Source organism: Benincasa hispida, chromosome 11 (assembly GCF_009727055.1).
Source record: "Benincasa hispida cultivar B227 chromosome 11, ASM972705v1, whole genome shotgun sequence".
NCBI classification, from domain to species: Eukaryota; Viridiplantae; Streptophyta; class Magnoliopsida; order Cucurbitales; family Cucurbitaceae; genus Benincasa; species Benincasa hispida.
In genome coordinates, this window is record NC_052359.1 from 16553868 (window position 1) to 16573697 (window position 19830).

The 19830-nt window shown below is 38.1% G+C and overlaps 1 protein-coding gene across 1 annotated transcript; it reads left to right on the forward strand.

Moving 5' to 3' along the window:
* Positions 1-1274: 1274 nt before the first annotated feature.
* On the forward strand, positions 1275-18341 carry LOC120090080 (WD repeat-containing protein 25). Its single transcript, XM_039047572.1, has 4 exons — positions 1275-1871; positions 16604-16765; positions 16946-17430; positions 17843-18341. Exons 1-4 carry the CDS (start codon positions 1574-1576, stop codon positions 18212-18214), a joined length of 1317 nt encoding a protein of 438 aa, XP_038903500.1. The 5' UTR covers positions 1275-1573; the 3' UTR covers positions 18215-18341.
* Positions 18342-19830: the final 1489 nt, after the last annotated feature.

Consider the following 19830-nt stretch of genomic DNA (forward strand, 5'->3'; position numbering starts at 1 on the left):
ACTATGCAGTAATCTAAGTGCTTCAACCCTTCTCACATCTGTTGGATTAGGTGACTGCCATAATCCCATCACCAAACAGAAAGTCTTCTTTGGAGAATGTAACAACCATACCATTCAAATCGAAGGTCATTCCATCCTTCCTATCATCTACAACCTCCCTTAATAGAATGTAGTGGACCAACGGACTATTGAAGATAATGTCCATGTCCACGAATTGCCCATATACCATCTTCTTGAAGAGGGCAAGCTGAGTGGGAGTAAGCTTCTCTTTCACAATCTTGTTAGCCATCCCAATGTAAGAGGATAGGTTGGTAACTTGACCTGGGAAACGGTCCTAGGAAGGAATTTTGAATTGTCTAGCCATACTGCACAGAATAACAAAGAACACCATAAATTAAGCATTCTACTTAATACTCGATACTCGATGTACGATACGCGATGCACGATACACGATATACGATATATGATTGCTCGATACTAGATACATGACAGATGCTACATAGTGTCCCTTACTCGCTACATTACATGTGACTAAATGATCGATTATGGGCATTCAATTTGATTCTCAACCTTCATGACTTATCTTACTCCAACCCTAAACTCTAGATGATCCAAAATACCAAAAATACGAAAATCGAAACGAAAAAATTTCAAGCTCCAAACATACAAGATATGAAAACCAAAATGAAATTTGTCTTGGTCAAGTAACGAGGAACATGCAAGTGCATGATGGCAAAATATAACAAACAAAGAGACGAATGATGCCAAAATATAAACAAAGAGAATAATGTTATCTGATGTAGAGAGAATTGATAGAGTTTCGAGTTTAGAGGTGTAGTCAAGGGATATAAAATCGAAAGAACGAGAGAGAATAGTCTAAGAAATGAGTTGAAATGGTGAAATAATGGACTTCAAACGGGTTAAGAATTCAAAAAGTTTAAAAGGATCGAGTATACGTTAATCGAGTATCGAGTATGATGTGACTATGATCAAGTATACATGTGTCGATTGCACACGTATCGAGTGACCATGCACCCGGATATCGAGTAACCGTGCATCGAGGATCATATGGCGAGCTAACGAGGATTGTGTGACGAGCAATCGAGGTTCGAGTGATGGATAATCGAGGATTGTGTTCTTTGGTAGGGCCAGACATGTGGGGTTCAGGGACGAAGCGGTAAAATTACATGTAAATAACGTCAGCAGAAGGCACCTTCTATTATTTTTTTTACATATAGCCATTTTTCATTTGGACGTCCCAAATGAGGTCATCACTTAAAAAAAAAAAAAAAAAAAAAAAGCATCCTCCCTCCCATCGACATCAAGCTTGAGACCGATCACCACCTAGGTTTCTTTCTTTTTCCTCACTCCCTATGGCGGCCACGCACCGCCACACTAACCTCACTCCGTTGTCGGTCGTTGGCACACCCCTCATCAATTTTCTTTCTCCGTCTCTTATTACGCCCTCTACTGTAACCTCACTCGGCAAGCTGCCATTTGCATAATGCTTCCATCTAGAGATCTATCGTCGTGATCAAAGTTTTTTTCTTTTGTTCTTCTCTATTTCAAAGCTATGGAATCTCTGTTCAAAGCTTACTCAAATGCTTCTGACGATTACGACGAAGAAGATGAACCTAAGCCCAAGCGCTTGGCCTTCTCCTCTTCACCTTCGAAGAGACCCCAACTCGAACGTTTCAAATTCAAGCCGAACTTTCGGCCATCGCATTGCCTGGGCTCGAATTCAGAGCTTCAAGAGGGGATTATGGTTCCTGGACGCTACGTTTCCAAGAGAGAGCGAGCACTCTTGAGTTCAGCTCCTGTTTCAAGGGCTCCGGAGTCATCTCTTAATCCCACCCTCCAATCTTCACCTGGTACCTGTCCTTTTCGTTTCTTTAGCCTTAATTTTTCGTTAATTGAAAGTAATAGTTTTAGTTCAACCAATTGCCCCTTTCTGATATGCTAAGTGGAGGAACTTTATTGCTTGAAGTTCAATATCCGTTCTCATACGGGTGCGTATTGTTAATTGCTCACTTGTATCGTATCTTTGTATTCTTATTGTTTGGTTCCATTTGTTTCCTATGAATTTTACTGATGAATTTGGCATTCTAGTGGGAAAATTTTGTTAAGGAATGGATGCTGTTGTTTAAGATTTAGAGACTAGTTTCATAGGAATTAGGATCAGCTACTTTATATTTACTATGAAATGGAAGGGAAGAAAGGGCCAGTTTAATAGGTAAGTAAGCATAAAGTGTTGAAACTTTATTTTGCTTATTTTTCTTTCCAGAAATCACATCCTCGTTACTTACAGAATTTTCTTCCCTTTTGCACAAATATGAAGAAGCTTACTTTCATTATTTGTCTTTTATTTTTTATTTTATAATAATAATAATAATTTTTTAAAGTACATAATAATTGTCTCCTTAGTTGATTTAAAGTTAATGTGATCAGTTTTTTTCCCGACATATTTATTTAGTGAAACATTACAAGCATTCTGTATCACTAAATTCCAAATGGGGAGGGGGACATTTTCCCATTTAACCAGATGCTTATGGTTTCCACCAGTAGTATCCTTCCAAAGGAAAATTCTGAAAGATATTTCAACCAATTTAGCTACCTTTTTAGGCAATTCAAAAAGAGATGGGTAGTAGGTAGGAAGATTTAATGAGGTGGTTTGAAGGAGAGTTAACCATGCACCCTTGGATATAGAACCTAATGTTGTAATAACTATGCTATTACTTGATAATAAAACATGGGGGCAATTCCAATTGAACTCTGGGCAGTATTACAGCGTTTTTCTGCCAAATCGAATCACAATTGACTTTAACCCCCTCAACGAAGATGCTACTTGGTACTCCGTTTCTTCCATGATGGCCCAATTTTTAAACGTCAACCTTAAGGACAAGGTGGCCACACTTAGAATATTAAGAAATTAAGGGTTTTCTTGGGCAATTCTACCATGGATTGAAATTCAATAGGGATCACCAAGAGTTTTTCTGCATAAATAATTGGCCAATCATATGAAATATTAAGGAATTAAGGATTTCCTTGGCTGATGTGTTATTATTGGAAATTTATGGCGAATTACGAGATAACGGCTTTTCCTTTGGCTGAATTACTGAAGAAAGATGCTTTTATTTGGTGTTTAGTAATGCATTTCAATGTTTGAAGTTGATAATGATGTTCAAGCTTGTCCTTGGATTACTGAATTTCTCTGCAGTGGAAACTAATGCTCCCAGCATGAGTGTTGCCTGCTGGGGAAATTTGAATTGAGAACCAATGATCCTTGGTGTATTTTAGCTAAGCTTTGCCTCCATTGCATCGTTATAAGGTGGTGTATGGGTGAGAATTGGTGCTGTGTCTTTGCAATTCAAAAGTGGAGATCATATTTATTGGGTTAATAATTTTTGGTCCGAACCAACCATGAAGCTTGAAATTGTTTCTGGAACAAAGGGTGATTACAGGTGAGTACCAACATTGTGTATAGAACTCTTGGGCCATGTCGTTTCTATCAAATATAAGTGTGGACTAGACAACACAGCAGACGGTTGCTGCGTCCTCATGGATCAAATAAGCAAAGGTAACACCTTAAAGCTTATTCGACAGGCCATTCATGATCAACAACCATCCCCAACGTGATTTTATCGTGGTAAGTTGGCCTTACCGCCCATCTTCACTCACAATTCCCCCATTTCTTAGTGAGTTTCATAACATTCTGGTTAGGGCTCATCATGATGCCTTGAAGATGTATCAAAGGTTGTTAAGGGAGGTCTATTTGGGGAATGAAGGCTCGAGTGTGGGCTCCCGTGGAGGAATTTGTAATTTTTTAGTATGGCAAGTATTTACCATTGGCTCCAATTGGGCTTCTACATCGTGCCACCTTTCCCATTACTTATTGTGTGGAGTAGCCACGAGGAACAAGATTTCATCCCATGTTTCATGTTTCGGTGCTATTAAAAGCTGTGGGATATAATATGCCTGTGTTTCTCATTCCACCCACTTTGACCTATGATTTGATGTAAACCTAAGCTAAGTTGAATTCTTGAGTTTGAGGAAGTTGCACATTGGTTAGAGTGAGCTGGTAGTCTTAATATGTTGGGAGAATGTCCTTAAGGAGGGTGTTGCTTGGGTGCTCGCTCCTTCTATTTTTGCCCAATTTCTAGCTTTCCACTTTGAGTACTAGGTGGCTATTTGGTAGAAGGTTAATGATAAGCTCCAAATTACAAGGGTGTATGAAAGTGAGCGTGTAAGGAAGAGGTCAAATGTGTGAGAGTGAGTGAGGGTGGGGGCTTTTGAAAATGTTGCCTTCTTTGGTGCATTCTTTCTCGAAGGGTAGAGGAAGACTTGGATCGATCATTTGGAGTTGCAACTTTGCTTGGCCTGTTTGTAGCTTTTTTTGGGTGTTTGGTTTTCAAGTTGCTAGACACTGAGATTACATTAAGATGATTGAAGAGTTCCTTCTCCATTCGTCTTTTCGAGAGAAAGGGGAGACTCTTGTGGTGAGTTGGGGTGTGTGCATAATTATGGGGTCTTTGAGGGGAGAGGAACTTGATAGGATTGGGTAATAGGGGTTATTGGGGGATTAGGGGTATAGTAGTAATTAGATAAGTAGTTTGTTTATAAATACAGTGGCTAGGGAAGGGGGAACGCAAGCAATATTTTGGTGAATGAATTAGGCCTTGAGAGTATCTCAAGAGGGGAGGGTCCAAGTACCTTGAACACTTGGTTTATCTTGTATTTTTGTTATCGTTTATCTTTCCCTTTATAAGAGTTGAGAGTGGCCCTAGTAATGTTTGTTCCCTCGTAAAGTTCTACGTTTCTTTTTGGGTGTCGACAAAGTCTTTTTGCAAATATTCATTAGATCTCATTTTACTTGAGTGGAGTCCTTTCTTTAATAGGGCTCCCTTTTATGGGCTTGGTTTTTTGTATTCACTTGTATTCTCTTATTTTTTCTCAAAGAAAATTTGGTTTCTCATTAAAAAAGAAGACCTACGATTTTCTGCCCCAATATTTTGTTAGTCAGGAGAAGGGCCATGGAGATGAGGGATTATATAGGTGTGACTGTTTATTTAGGGGTATCTTTTTGCTACATATTTGAAGTAGGAAAGGTGGGGAGCTTTCAAATCACCCATGGTTTACATTTTGTTCATATATGAAATAGTTTGATTTACATTTTGTTCATAAATAAAATTGTTTGCTTAGACTTATCAATCATCCTAAAGCTTTATAGGACATACTTCATCACCTATGGGTTGGTTTTTTTATATGCTCGTGTAAAAGGCTTTTTGTAATTATCGTATAGGTTGAGTCCCTTCCTTTAATTGAACTCCTCATTTTGTAGGTTTGTTTTTCTTTGTATGCTCGTGTATACTTTCATTTTTATCTCAATGAAAGTTGTTCTTTTAAAAAGACATATTTCATCACTTATTTACTCATGTTGACCTACTGCCACGTGGACCTCAACATTCCCTACAAACACTCCCCTTTCACTTCTTGCCCTTCTCGTCCTTTTTCTTTGATATGCTTCAATTATTGAGGGTCTATGTGATTCTAAGCTGAACAAGTCAATTGCTAAACATTTGTTAGGATCGCAAACACATGAAAATACAAAATAGAAATATATTGATATATGAAAGAAAATTATGTGAGTGGCAAATTTAAGTCCCCAGATCTTGATGGTTTCTCTAGGGCATTTTATCAAGATAACTAGGTTTTGATTAAAGTGGATTTAGTCAAAGTTTTTTAGGAATTTTTTGAAAGTGGAATTCTAAATAGTTCCATGTCTAAAATGTTTGTATGTTTGATTCCTAAAAATGAGAATGTGATCAGGGCGAAGGACTTTAGACCGATCAGTTTAATTACGAGCGTATATAAAATTCTTGTGGGATTGTTAGCTAATCAGTTAAAGAGGGTGCTTTCGTCAACTATCTCTAATTCGCAGAGGGGCTTTTGTGGCAGGGAGATAGATCCTAGATCCAACCCTCATTGCTAACGAAGTGATTGAGGATTACAAATCTAGGAAGAAGGAAGGAGTGCTTTTTAAGATTGAATTTGAAAAAGCTTATAATCATGTGAATGGGAATTTCTTGGATAAGGTCTTGGAGAAGAAAGGCTTTGGTTACAAATGGAGGATGTGGATGTGGGGTTGCCTAAGAAATGTGAGTTACTCTTTCTTTATTAACGGGAGAAGAGCCCTAGGGGCAAAGTGGTGGTGACGAGAGGCCTTAGATAGGGAGACACTTTTTTCCCCTTTTTGTTCCTCTTGTGGTGGATATTCTAGGTAGAATTCTTTGTAATTGTGTTGATGGCAAAGTCCTCGAGCCTTTGGAGGTGGGGGAGGATTGGGTCGCCCTTTCCCATCTTCAATTTTCTGATGATGCACTCTTCTTCTGCTCTAGTCAGGAGGATTTGTTTTTTTATCTTGAATCATGTTCTTGCCTTCTTTAAAGAAATGTCAGGTTTGAGTTCAAATAGGGGTAAGTGTCGTGTTATGGGGCACAATTATGATAATGAGAAACGTAGAAGATGGCCAGAGGTAGTGGGGTGTGAAATTGGTAGTCTTCCTTCTTCCTAGCTTGGTCTTCCTCTTGGAAGTAATCCTAAGTCTATTGCTTTGTGGGACCTCGTGGTCGATAGAGTTTGAAGTAGGTTAGCCTCTTGGAAAAAAGGCTTCTTTTCTAAAGTTAGAAGACTTAGTTTGATATTTGACTCCTTTGAACAGTCTTTTGGCCTTCGCATCAATCACTCAAAGTCCTTGCGAATTGCGATTATCGACTCCTTTCAACAGTTTTCTTTGCGATTATTGACTCATTTGAACAGCCTTCTAGCCTTTGCAACAATCACTTGAAGTTGGAAATCATGGGCATTCATATTGATAGAGACACGGTTGCCTCCTTGGCTGTTTCATTTGATTTTGGGTGCAAGATTGGCACCTAGCCATCCACATATCTCGGCCTACCATTGAGCTGGTGTGGCACCTATATCTCCAAAGGATGTCGTCTTACATTAATTCAAGCCACACTTAGCAACCTTCCTACATACTACTTATCTTTCATCAAGATTTAATCCAAGGCAGTTGATTGAATTGAAAAACTTCACAGAAACTTTATTTGGAATAGGCACAGTGAAAAAGGGGTATCCACTCAATTAGATGGCAGAAAATTCAACTCCCAACAACCGAGGGAGGCCTTGGCTTGATAGACTTGAAGGTACATAAAAAGGGCCTTTTGGCAAAATGGGTTTGGAGATATCACTTTGAGAGAGATGTTCTTTGGGGGCATCTCATTGATGATAAATATGGTTCACAATTACAACCTCTTGGCAGCCTTTTTAAAAAATCAGAAGGCTCGTGGACCTACAATGCTAAAATGAAAAATCTCGTTCATGACAACATTATCCATGTGATCAACAATGGGAAGAATACCTTATTCTGGAATGATTTTTGGGTTGGCACCCACCCTCTCAAAATTGCTTTTCCTAGACTTTATGATCTATTTGGGCAAAAAAGAGGTCTCTATTGCACACAGTTGGAAATCTGATTATCATGCATGGGACCTTGGGCTGAGACGTAATCCAACCAAAGCCAAGATTAATGAGTGGACAATTATGTCCTCCATTCTTGTGCCCTCTAACTAGTCCCTCGGTGGAAGACACTTGGAGGTGAAATATAGAAAAGTCTGGCCCGTTCTCCTCGAAATCTATTTCGCATTACCTTGCCTCTGTTGTCAACAAACAAAAGCTTCCCTCTATAGAAATATTTGGAAAGGTCTTCTTCCTAAGAAGATTTAGTTCTTTCTATGGGAAGTCAGTCTCGGAAGTATTAACACGGGGGATGTTCTTATTAAAAAGGCCCTTTAGATTGTATCGACCCCTAATTGGTGTGTCCTCTGTCATCATTGTTGGAGAGTTCATTATGCATCTTTTGGTCTTTTATGAATATGCTCAATCGTTTTGGAAAAAAATTCTATCGTGCTTCAATTACCATATGGTTTTTCCGAACGACCTCTCATTTTATTAAACATACTCCTTATTGGTCACCCGTTCAAGGAGAAGAAAGTGATCTTGTGGACTTCCATCATTAAAGACTTCCTTTGGTTCATATGGAATGAACGAATTCATCGCATCTTTGAAGATAGAGAGACGGATGTCACTCACTTCTTTGATCATCTTTTGTACACATCTCTCACCTGGTGTAAATTCACCCCCTTTTTTGTGATGACAACCTTACTTATCTTATTTCACAATGGAAAGAATCATGTGATCCCACCCGACATTTTTCTTGCCCTTTTGTACTTTCATACTATCAATGAAATTCATCTTGTATGTTTCTCATAAAAAAAAGTTTGATTAGATCTGTTTTTAGTGGTGTTCCTGTTTATTTTTCCCCCCTTTCAGAGCCATGCGAGAGGTGTGTGAGCCTGGAGAGGTTGATGCGTGATTTTCTTTAGGAAGGGATTTTAGAAGGGAAATGGAAGCGGTCGCACTTGATTAGATGGGAGGTTATCGAGAGGGCAGTTTCCTTGGGTGTTTGGGAATTGGGAATCTAAGGATGTGCAACAAAGCTCTATTAGCCAAATAGCTGTGGTGTTTCTTCTTTGATCTCAATTCCTTGTGATGTAGGATCATTGCTAGTAAACATTGGCCCCATCCTTTTGAGTGGTTGTATAAGGGGCTTAAGTACCTATCAGAACTTGTGGAAGGATATTTCGAAAGAGCTCCCTTCTTTTGTTCACTTGGTTTGTTGTGGGTTGAGGGGGAGCGGGGGCGTGCTTTTGGAAAGATGTGGGGTGGGGAAGAAACCTCGTTGTACTTTGTTTCCTCTGTCTTTCCTAAAAAATCATTTTGTTATTGACCTTCTTTTGTGGTCTGGGAGTTCTTGTGAGGTTCTGTTGCTCTCTTTCCATAGGGAAGTGACAGATGTGGCCGGTCTTCTTTGTTCTTTATTTACTCAAGGATCATCCCTTTAGGCGTGGGAGAAGAGACGTCAATATTTGGAGTCTCAATCATTTGGAGGGGATCTTGTGCAAGTCTTTCTTTTATTGTTTGGATGATCTTTCTCCCTTAGGACTGTTGGCTTTTTAAGTGCTTTGGAGAATTAAGTTCCCAAGAAAAGTGAGGTTCTTTGCTTGGTAAGTTATTACATAGTTATGCTAACACGATGGATTGGCTCTTAAGGAAGATATCCTTGGTTGTGAGGCCTTTTGTTCTATTTTTTGATGGAAGGTGGAGGAAGACCTTAACCATATTCTTGGACATTGTGAGTTTGCAAGTTGTGTCTGGGACTCTTTCCTCCCGATGTCTAGCTTCTTGTATGCTCGTCATAGAGACTAGTGCTATGATCGAGAAGTTCCTTCTCAATTTGCCTGTTGGTGAGAAGGGTTGCTTTTTATTACTTGTTGGGGGCGTGTTTTCTTAAGGGTTTTGTGGGATGAGCGAAATTGCAGGGTGTTTAGGGGAGTGGAAAGGGACCCTAGCAAGATTTGGTCCCTTATTTGCTTTCATGTCTCTTTGTGGATTTTGATTTCAAAAACTTTTTGTAACTATTCTATAGACATTATTTCACATGGTTGGAGACTTGGGGTCTTTTTTTTTTTTTTTTTTGAGAGGGAGCTCCCTTCTTCTGTGGGCTTTTTTTTCTTTTTTTGTATACCGTTGTTTTCTTTCATTTTTTCTCAACGAAAGTTTTTTTATTAAAAGGGAAAAATCAATATCAATAGTCTTTCATGTCTCTCTCAAAGTCCCTCACCAGAGAACCCCCACCCAAAAAGGGAAAAAAACAAGAAAAAAATCCCTAACTCCATTTGTATAACCAAGTTCCATCTAGCTAATTACTGATATGTTCTTACTAATATCACAATAATATTTCCAGTATGCCGCCTCAACACCTCGATTAAGAAGAATGTTACAAGAACTGAAGTGGCCTCAATTGACGTTGAAAGGAGTAAGAAAATAAATATCAAATATCATTTCATTAGAGAATTAATCAAAGAAGTATTGATCAAGTATTGTACGACACAACTGTTAGGTATCCGAACTCCCTGCACACAGAGAAACACGGTAACATTTCCAAAAGGACACCCAAACACCACCAAAACAGGCAGGGGATATTAGCCTATCCCAAGAACAAAGCAAATACTAGAACAAGGAAAATAACAAGAAGAAAAGAAAAAAAGGAAAAAAAACCTTTAACTCCACTATTTATAACCAAGTTCTATCTAGCTAATTACTGATATGTTCTTACTAATATCACAATAATATTTTCAATATGCCGCCTCAGCACCTCGATTAAGAAGAATGCTACAAGAACTGAAGTGGCCTCAATTTTCGTTGAAAGGAGTAAGAAAATAAATATCAAATATCATTTCATTAGAGAATTAATCGAAGAAGTATTGATCAAGTGTTGTACGACACAACTGTTAGGTATCCGAACTCCCTACACAAAGAGAAACACGGAAACACTTCCAAAAGGACACCCATACACCACTGAAACAGGGGATATCAGCCTATCCCAAGAACGAAGCAAATACTAGAACAAGGAAACTAACAAGAAAACAAAGATAATTATTCGGCTATTCGAGAAAGCCGTCTCCTAGATGAGCTCTCACTCCCAAAAAATTTCCACCTCCACATTGAATCCCAAAATCCTACAAAAGCCCATCAGGTGGTCCCCACACGTACAATATTCCTTCCATTGGTCCCCCCAATTTTCTGCCTGTCAAATTCCCTTCTTGCCCTTCTTTCCTTCCTACACTTTCATAATAGGAGGTCTCACAACATCACAAGCTTTGGTCATGGAGATGAAAAAGAAGCTTCCTGTCAAGGAAAATCTAGCGCAGTGAATGTTGAAGTTATATAGTTTCATTAGGTTCATTACCATATGTAATTCCTACTCTTATATGAAATTTCAAATACATAAATTGTGTATTAACTTAGTTTATTAGATAAAAGAATTGCATGTATGCATGTGTCGTGCCTTTTTGAATGCCTCATGGAGTAGTATTTAAAGGGGTCATTTCCCTTACTTGAAGAAGTTTGAATATCTTTATTTTGGACTCAAAATCTTTGAAGAAGTTGTTAGGCCTTCCATCCCTTGAATTTCCCACTAAGGGGGTGTTTTGGGTTAGGGGTGGAGTTGTGAACTTCATGGAGTTATGTAGTATGGAGAGTTGTGAACTCTTGGGGCCCATAGTGTAAGAAGTTAGTAAGGTATGAAGTTGACGTTTTTTAGTAGTAGGACCCACAAACACTTTGGACCAAACAAGAAGTGGAATTCACAATTCCCTACTTCTTAACTCCCAACTCCCTACTTTTCAACTCCTTGGTCCAAACACTCTTTTAAAAAGCCTCTTCTTAGAAGAATCACAGTCCTTCATTCTTAGCTCATAAGATCAAAGGGATCCCATTTAGCCATAGAGTTTACGTATCTATGGATTTTTCAATTTTTATCACAACGTGTTTGAACTTTCTAGTTGTACTTCTTAGGATCTTGTCAGACTTTGTTGACCACTCTTTGATCCTCAATTCTCTCTCCATCAATTTACTAACAATAGAGAGATCATGATTTAAAATTTCTTCTATATTTTTAGTACTTGGCCTCTTATTTAGAACTACCTACGTGCACGTGGAGTTTACTAAGTACCGTCAACACCTTAGGTACTTCCTGGATATTTTCCATACCTTCAGTATCCGGTTTACTAAAAACATATCATGCTTTAAACCATACACATTAAGAATCTTTCAGAACATAGCTTTTAGCATAGCATTTTGTAGAAACTTAGCTAGTCTTTAAAACGCATGCTTCAACATATAATACTTAATTTGAAATAAAACTAACATATCACCTTGGCATGCGATAAAACAAGTACATACTTGAGGAAAATGCTATGCAATCTCATAAAACTTAGTTGCTTGAAAACATATAAGCTTATCATCAAACATTATTGAAATCGCATGGTCTTTTATTCTTAAAACATTGAAAACATTGAGATTATTTAGTCACTCACTACTCGTCTGGGCTCTTAATGGTTTGTAGGCTTCTCCTAGCTCCTCTTGGCCTGAAACAACATAATTCATTCTTAGATTTCTTAGAATTCCATCAAGATGCTTCAAACAGTTTGTTTACAAGTGAGGCCTTCATCAATGAGATCATCACTAGCAATATTACTATTAGCGAGATCATCACTGGGAGATCAACCCTAGCGAGACCATCACCAGCGTTAACCTCACCAGCAAGACCATCCTCATGAGCGAGACCATCCTCATGAGCGAGACTACCCTCCTAAGCGAGACTAAGCACAAAACTAGCGAGACTTTCATCCTTAACGAGACTTAGCATAAAATTTAGCGAGACTAGGCAGAAAATCAGCGAGACTTGAGTGACCAGCGAGACTTGCGTGATATTTGTCTCGCTCTTGCTCCCTGGGTGAGCTGCTGACTTGATCTTCCCAAGCAGCTGCCTGCTTACGCAACAAATTCCTGATTCAACTTCAAAAATTTATAACTCGAAATCCAAAACTCATTTCAAGAAACTTCCTTCTACAAACTTGTTTAGAATTGAGTTAACTATCTTACCTTAAAATTGCAGTCCTAAATTTTTTGTGGTTTGGCCTAGAGCTTCCGATCTTTATCACTGGCCCCGATTAATCCGAGGACTCGGTCCTTCTGTAATCTCCTCACTTTTCAACCTTCTTTCGGTGTGATCTTTCTCCGGCAGCCCTACCTCAGAAACTAGACTCTTCCAGCGTTCAAATGACACCAATTTCACTTAGATCGTTCGAGTCAATTGCCTAGATCGAGCTTCTAAAGTTCATCTTCCTTTTATTCTTCTGGCTGCCTATTCATGCCTGCAATTATCAACTGCCATCTCGCCCACGAATGGATTTAATGCATTTCGGCCTTGGAAAACTTAATTTTAATAATTTTAACTAATTAATTTTTTTAAACTTCTTCATTAAACTTAATACTCGACTGCCATAAAGCCAGAACTCCCTCTTTCTCTTCTTCTTCCCTTCTTGCTTCCTTACATTAAACTATAAACTTCACATACTACCTATTTAATATAATATCCACATGACTAACATACTTATGTAGAGAATGTAGGATTCGGGGTTTACAATTACCTCCCCCTAAAAGAAATTTCGTCCTTGAAAATTTGCTACAAGAGTATCAATTAAACAACTGGGGGTATTTACTTTTCATTTGCTTCTCTGCTTCCCATGTGGCTTCTTCAATTATCTCCGTGGAAAGGAATTCTCAGGTTTGGAAGAAAAGAGATGTTAAGTCCTTGATACATTGGACCTTACGAGATAATAGGGCGTGTTGACCTAGCAGCATACAGATTAGAGTTGAGTTTACGGACGGAAGATTTAATCAGTTATCTTAATTATTCCATGCTTACACTTAACCTTTGGTCCATACGGTGGTAATTCATTTTGGACCTCAAGTATAAATGCGGGAATTTAAGTTTGGCGGAAAATTATTCAATTTTGAATTTCAATGTGAAAGTTATGGCAGAAATTAATTTTCCTTTCGAAACGGAAAGAATTTAACGTTATTATTTGGTAATTCATTTTTGGACCTCAAGTTATAAATGCGGGAATTTAAGTTTGGCGGAAAATTATTTCAATTTTGAATTTCAATGTGAAAGTTATGGCAGAAATTAATTTTCCTTTCGAAACGGAAAGAATTTATTATATATATACCTTCCTTTTTAGTTATTACATTTATTGTTTATTTTTTTTAAAAACCCACCAACCCTTCTCCTTCTTTTCCTCGCACGACAACACCAGCCCCCCCAATTTTCTTTCTTCTTTTCCTTAGCCGCACGTCGCCTCCCTTCACTGCATATCAAACCACCGCCGCGCCTCCTTCGTTGCTCAGATCCGAAGTCGCCGCGCTCGCCCAGCTGATTGAGGGCGTCGTTTTCGTTCGTCTGACGCCCCTCTGCCGGAAACCCATCGTTTCAAGCCCTCAACCTAGCTAGCCGTTAGTTCGATCCGTCCAACCGCCGCTCCCTTGCACCTCGCCGGCCCAGACTCAGATCCTTCGTCGGCCGTTTCCCTTGTCGCCGTCGGATCTGTTCTAGGTAAGGTTGAGGTAGTTCGGTTCGATCTCTTAGCCATTAACGTTGGGTTTCGTCATTTTGATTCACAGTTGTTGGGTTTTATTTGAAGGTGAGTTTTAGCGAAGCTTGGACTTAGAGGGAGGTTGGAAGTGATCTTCATCCTTTGGGTAAGCTTTTGGATATTTTGGACTTGGGTCCGAAGTTTTCCTGTTATAGTTGAACTGAAATTATTTGAGTTGTTTTCAGAATTGGGACCGCTACTTCGGATTGCCGCCATAGTTTGGTCGTCTGATTTTTGTTATTCGTAGAGTTTCATTGAGGTAAGTAATCTTACAACTGGAACTACCCACGAGCCAGGCTTTAGTTGTATACTAGCATGATGAGTGTATGTTATGGTAAATGTTAGCATGTTGATTGATAGTACGACCTAAATCAAAGTATGTTCTGGCACGAGTTCTGATTTGTTTAAATATACACCTAGGCAATTGATTATTAGTATGAGGTGGTATCTGTTTCCATATGTTGGTATTTGATCTGCTGATGTTGAGGCATACTTGTATGATGTGGATCTATGATGTTAAGGTATACATGAATGTTGTTGAGGATTATGTGTATATGGTAGAGCCATGGTATCGAGGATTACATGTATGTCATAGATTCGTACGGTGTTGATTTTTTGAATGTTGAGGCTGTGTGAATGTCCTCACTGATTGGTTAGATGCTCACCAGTTCGTGTTTCCTTCGGGATTCACCAGTTCGTGTCTCCTACGGATTCACCAAAGGTAGTGGGCATACTTAACTACAGTAGGATAGGACTCAATCTTTTACCTGTTTCATGTGTGTACAGCCATAGGTGGGTATCTAGAGGACATATATGCCTAGCCTGACCCCAGTGGTGGGGTTACTTACTGAGTATTTCATACTCATTCTTTCTTATGTTGATGTTTCAGGTAAGGGTAGAGATGCACCGGCGATGGCGCAACGGAATTCGTGATCGTGTCATTGGGACTAGATTTTTCACTTCTGCACCTTGAAATTTGAGTCCTTATTTTCCACTTAATATTTAGTTCTACTGTTTAAAAATTTATTACTAAGGATTATTTCTTTTATATACTTTTGTTAGTCTTTAAGAATTTTGGGTACCCTATTATTTGTTTTAACAATTGCATTTAATAAATGTCTTTTGAACTTCTCTTGTTTAATTAGCATTTATTTCAAATAACTGAGCGTCGTTTTAAATTCTGTGCATGCATTTATTTTAGTAATGGCCTTACCTAAGTCCTAGGGGGTCGGGTCGTTACAGATGGTATCAGAGCGGAATCTCTCCCAGTAAGATGTGGTTCGGGGACGAACCAAGTGGAAGCTGGTGGGCATGTAACGACCCGAGTTCAGGAGGGGTACATGAATGAACCGGTATCACATCCGAATGAGAGGGATCCTGAGGACATGAAAATATGGTTAAGAAAGGCTTAAAAGAATTGAAAGTTACTACCATACCAACAAGGTGCACCTGCCTTTTCGGTGGCTCATTCATAAGAACTCCAAAGTTAAGCGTGCTTAGCTTGGGTCAATCCCTATGTTTGGTGACCTCTTAGGAATTTTCTTAGGATGCATGTGAGTGAGGACAAAGCATGCTGAAAGGACCCGTGTTGGTTTATGGGGACAACTTTCACTTTTAAAGCAGTCAAGGACAGGGAGAAATGGAAGTAGAAGGGAGGATGGCATAGCCAGGTCGCAGGGGACGTAGGGGAATGTCGGGGTCATTAGGGGCCGAATCCGGATTTCGAGTCCTGGGCCTGGGACGTTACACACCTACGTGACACGGATTCGTCCAGACACGCCATGGACACGTGTCCGACATGCCAATTTGCATGACCTATTTATTTATTTATTTTTTTGAATTTTGGACACGTTGGGACACAGGGAAGACACTTCATGGACATGCTGAAAAAGAATTAAAGGAGACAATTGTTTGAAGTTTGAGCCCAAATTTAAAGCCCTTTAACTTTCTTTTTTTAAAAAATATAAAAATATGATAAAACCTAAAACCTAAATATAATATATAAACTTTTCAACTCCCAGCCTTGTCATGCACATCAAGTATAAAGGATTCAAGTATGCATTATTTTTTTTAGCTACTGCCTATTGCCGTTTACCCATCCAACTTCAAATGTTTTATCTATTTTAGGTTAAATTTACGTATATTCTAAAAAAAATAATATCAGAAAATAGCATATCCCCAACGTGTCCGTGTCCTAGTATTTTAGGAATTCGCATATCACAGTTTGTGTCCGTGTTCCGTGTCCATGTTCGTGTCCCGTATCCATGTCCGTGCTTCTTAGGGTGCATGCATACATATAATTCATGTATCTACTAAATTAATTTTCATGTACCAAGAATTATATATTCTCGAGGAATGCATATGGGAAATGTACCATGTAAAGTATCTAATGAATCTAGCTTACAATTTTAACAGTTGGAAGTCTTTGAGATTCTGATCTTCGACGTAAAGATTCTAATGAATCTAGCTTACAATGTTAACAGTTGGAAGTCTTTCGGATTCTGATCTTCCACGTGATATCTTGTCACTATTGAGAAGTAGAGCTAAAGACTATTTGCAGCAAGGTCTGATGCCTAAAAGGATGTCTGTAACTCTTGATTGCCATAAGAAAGCCGTCAATGCAGTTCAATGGTCGCCGAGTCATGGTGAGCTTCCTCTTTTTTCCTTCTTCCGTTTTTGGTAAATTATTTGACATTTAAGTTCACTATCGGTTTCTTTCAAATATCATTGCCGGATGTTTTCTTCTGTTATGAGATAAATTAGTTAATATGGCTTGAGCATCTTTATGCTCTGGCTTATTGATCTGTTTGTTAGAGTTAATGCAGCTCATCTCCTTGCTTCTGGTGCTATGGATCACACAATTTGCATATGGAACGTATGGAGCACGGGGCAGAAGCTACCATTCAAGTCAAGCTTTCACAATGCTGCAGTTAAAGATGTTCAATGGTCACAACAAGGATTATCTATTCTTTCTTGTGGATACGATTGCGCTTCAAGATTGATTGATGTTGAGAAGGGGACAGAAGTTGGAGTATTCAAGGAGGATCAAGGCATTGCAGTTGTAAAGTTCCATCCTAGCAACCCAAATCTATTCCTTTCTGGTGGACTGAAAGGCAGCCTCGGAATGTGGGATATGAGAACTGGAAAAATGGTTAACAAATACAACCGACGCCTTGGTCCAATCCTTGATGTTGAATTTACTCCTAATAGCAATCAGTTCATCTCTTCTAGCGATGTTTCTGCAAGCAATAGCAGTGAAAGTTCTATCATCGTTTGGGACGTCAGAAGAGAAGTTCCACTTTCATATCAGGCATGTCTTGTTTCATCTTCCTTTTCATCACTACGATTGTCATTTATCCTCTTCCATTTATTTTGCATAATCCAAATGCAACCACTGTGGGAAAATGTTTAGTCTTCCATTATGCAAACCCTGATGTTACCCAATTATGTCTCATCACTCCAAGTGGTCTTTAATTATAAAGATGCATCCAATGCCCTCTGAATGTTAATGAAACATAAAGGAAATTAATTGCAAATACTGCTGTGTGGCAAATATAAATAGTTATTACTTTAATACCATGAATGATTAGTTGTTGAGGGAATTAGCGTGATCCCTATATTATCCATTTAGGTGCCTAGCGTAATCTTTTATTTTCTTTTTCTCCACTTTAATTATGCATATGTTTGAGATACAGAAGAGCTAATTGAAAGTGACACAATAGGTTTATATGGAAGCCTACACATGTCCATCTGTGAGATGCCACCCCTTTGATCCAGCTTTTATCGCCCAATCGAACGGAGGTTATATTGCAATATTCTCTCTAAATCCACCTTTCAAGTTAGACAAATACAAGAGGTATGAGAGTCATGGAGTCTCAGGCTTTCCAATAAAATGTAACTTCAGCCTTGATGCCAAGCAGATCATTTCTGGTTCTTCAGATGGCTCAATATATTTTTATGATTATAAATCCTCCTTGCTTATACATAAACTAAAAGCATCTGAACAGGCCTGTATAGACATTGCCATCCACCCGACCTTGCCTAATGTAATCGCTTCGTGCAGTTGGAATGGGAAGATCTCAGTGTTCCAGTGATCGTTCTAATTTATGTCTTGATTGTTTTTAGATTCCTTCTACTGAAACCAGGATAATATAATGAATGTTGAATGTCATCCTACATTTTGTCAAACGATGAGAATGATTAAAGATATTTTGTGATGCTCTCCCTTGTGCCCCTAAAAAAATGCAAGCAGGTTCAAGAAATTATTCTTTAAGCATGTTCTCAACCGGATTACTGAAGCGATGACCCTATCAAAGGGAAAGCATCCTAGGTGTGTCATTTTCTTAAATCATTCACCTTTAATCTTCGACTGACTACTTGAATAGGAAGGAAACCGTAGTACTGTTTCAGGCTTTGAACTTCTTGGTATTCCAAAAGTTTCCTTGATGGTCTCATTAACCAAGTTATGGTATCAATCAATTGGTTAAGACATGTCATTTGTTTTAAGGTAAGAGGTTTCAATCCTTCCACTCCTATTGTTGAAGTCAAAATTGTGTTGGCAAATATGTTCAATAACCTTCGACTATTATTGACTATTTCAAATTTAAGCACGGAGTGCATAAAGAAAAAACATAAAAAGCAAAAAAATGTGCAATAGGCAACATTCCTCTCCATCTACACGCTTTCAAGTAATAGATAAAAATACTAATCTCCTTTAAAAAAAGACTCGAACTTTTTGTAGTCAACAGAATAGGAATTGAAATTGTCCACCAAATTAGTGAAAGGAAGAGGATATATTGAAACATAAGGGGTTTGAACGTGTAAATATGGTCAGGAAGTGGCAGTAGCAGTAGGTAACATGGATTTTCAAGTCATTTGAAGCCCCCATAACATATCATAATAATAAGGAGAAATATAATACATATTAACAAAAAAAAAAAAAAAAGGTTAAAATTTCACTGTGGTCTCTATATTCTGCAACTTGTTTAGTTTGATCCTGTATTTTAATTGTCACTTTTAATAAATATTAATTTTAGGCTCTCGAAGCCAATTTTTACGAAAATTAGTTAAATAATAATAATATTTTTTAGGTAAGAAAATACAATATGTGAAGATATTTTCAAAATTCAAAGTAAAACTGTTAACGGATAACAATTTTTATATAAAAAAATCAACAATAGCATAGTATTGGGATTAAATTTAGGATTAATTGAAAGTATGTAAACTAAAATTGAAAAAATGATATTTAAGAAAAAAAAGAAAAATAAGGAAAAAAAAAAGTGATGTGTGTGGGGGCTGTTTCTGCTTTGTGTTCATCCACTTCTCTTTTGCTGAGGGAGGTGTGGGGGCCAAAAGAAAAATGTTTAAAGAAAGACAATTATGGAAATCACTTTCCAATTCTTCATGGGGTTCAATCTTGGGGAGACAAGACACTCACTTTTAGATTCATTTTTTTTCTAAATGGGACCAATCATCCTCAAACTCCCCCACCTTTCACAACCAAATAATACAATACATTATACTATAATATGCCTCATATTATATCATGTATACATATGTTCTTGTATTCTTTTGATTTCTAGAAATCTTGACAATCATCTATAAGTTATTGTTTTATATTATTCTAACTTATTTGTTCCACACACTTCAATTATATCATAGACCCAGATGGTCTTTATTTGTATATATCTATATGTCAACAGATTGATTG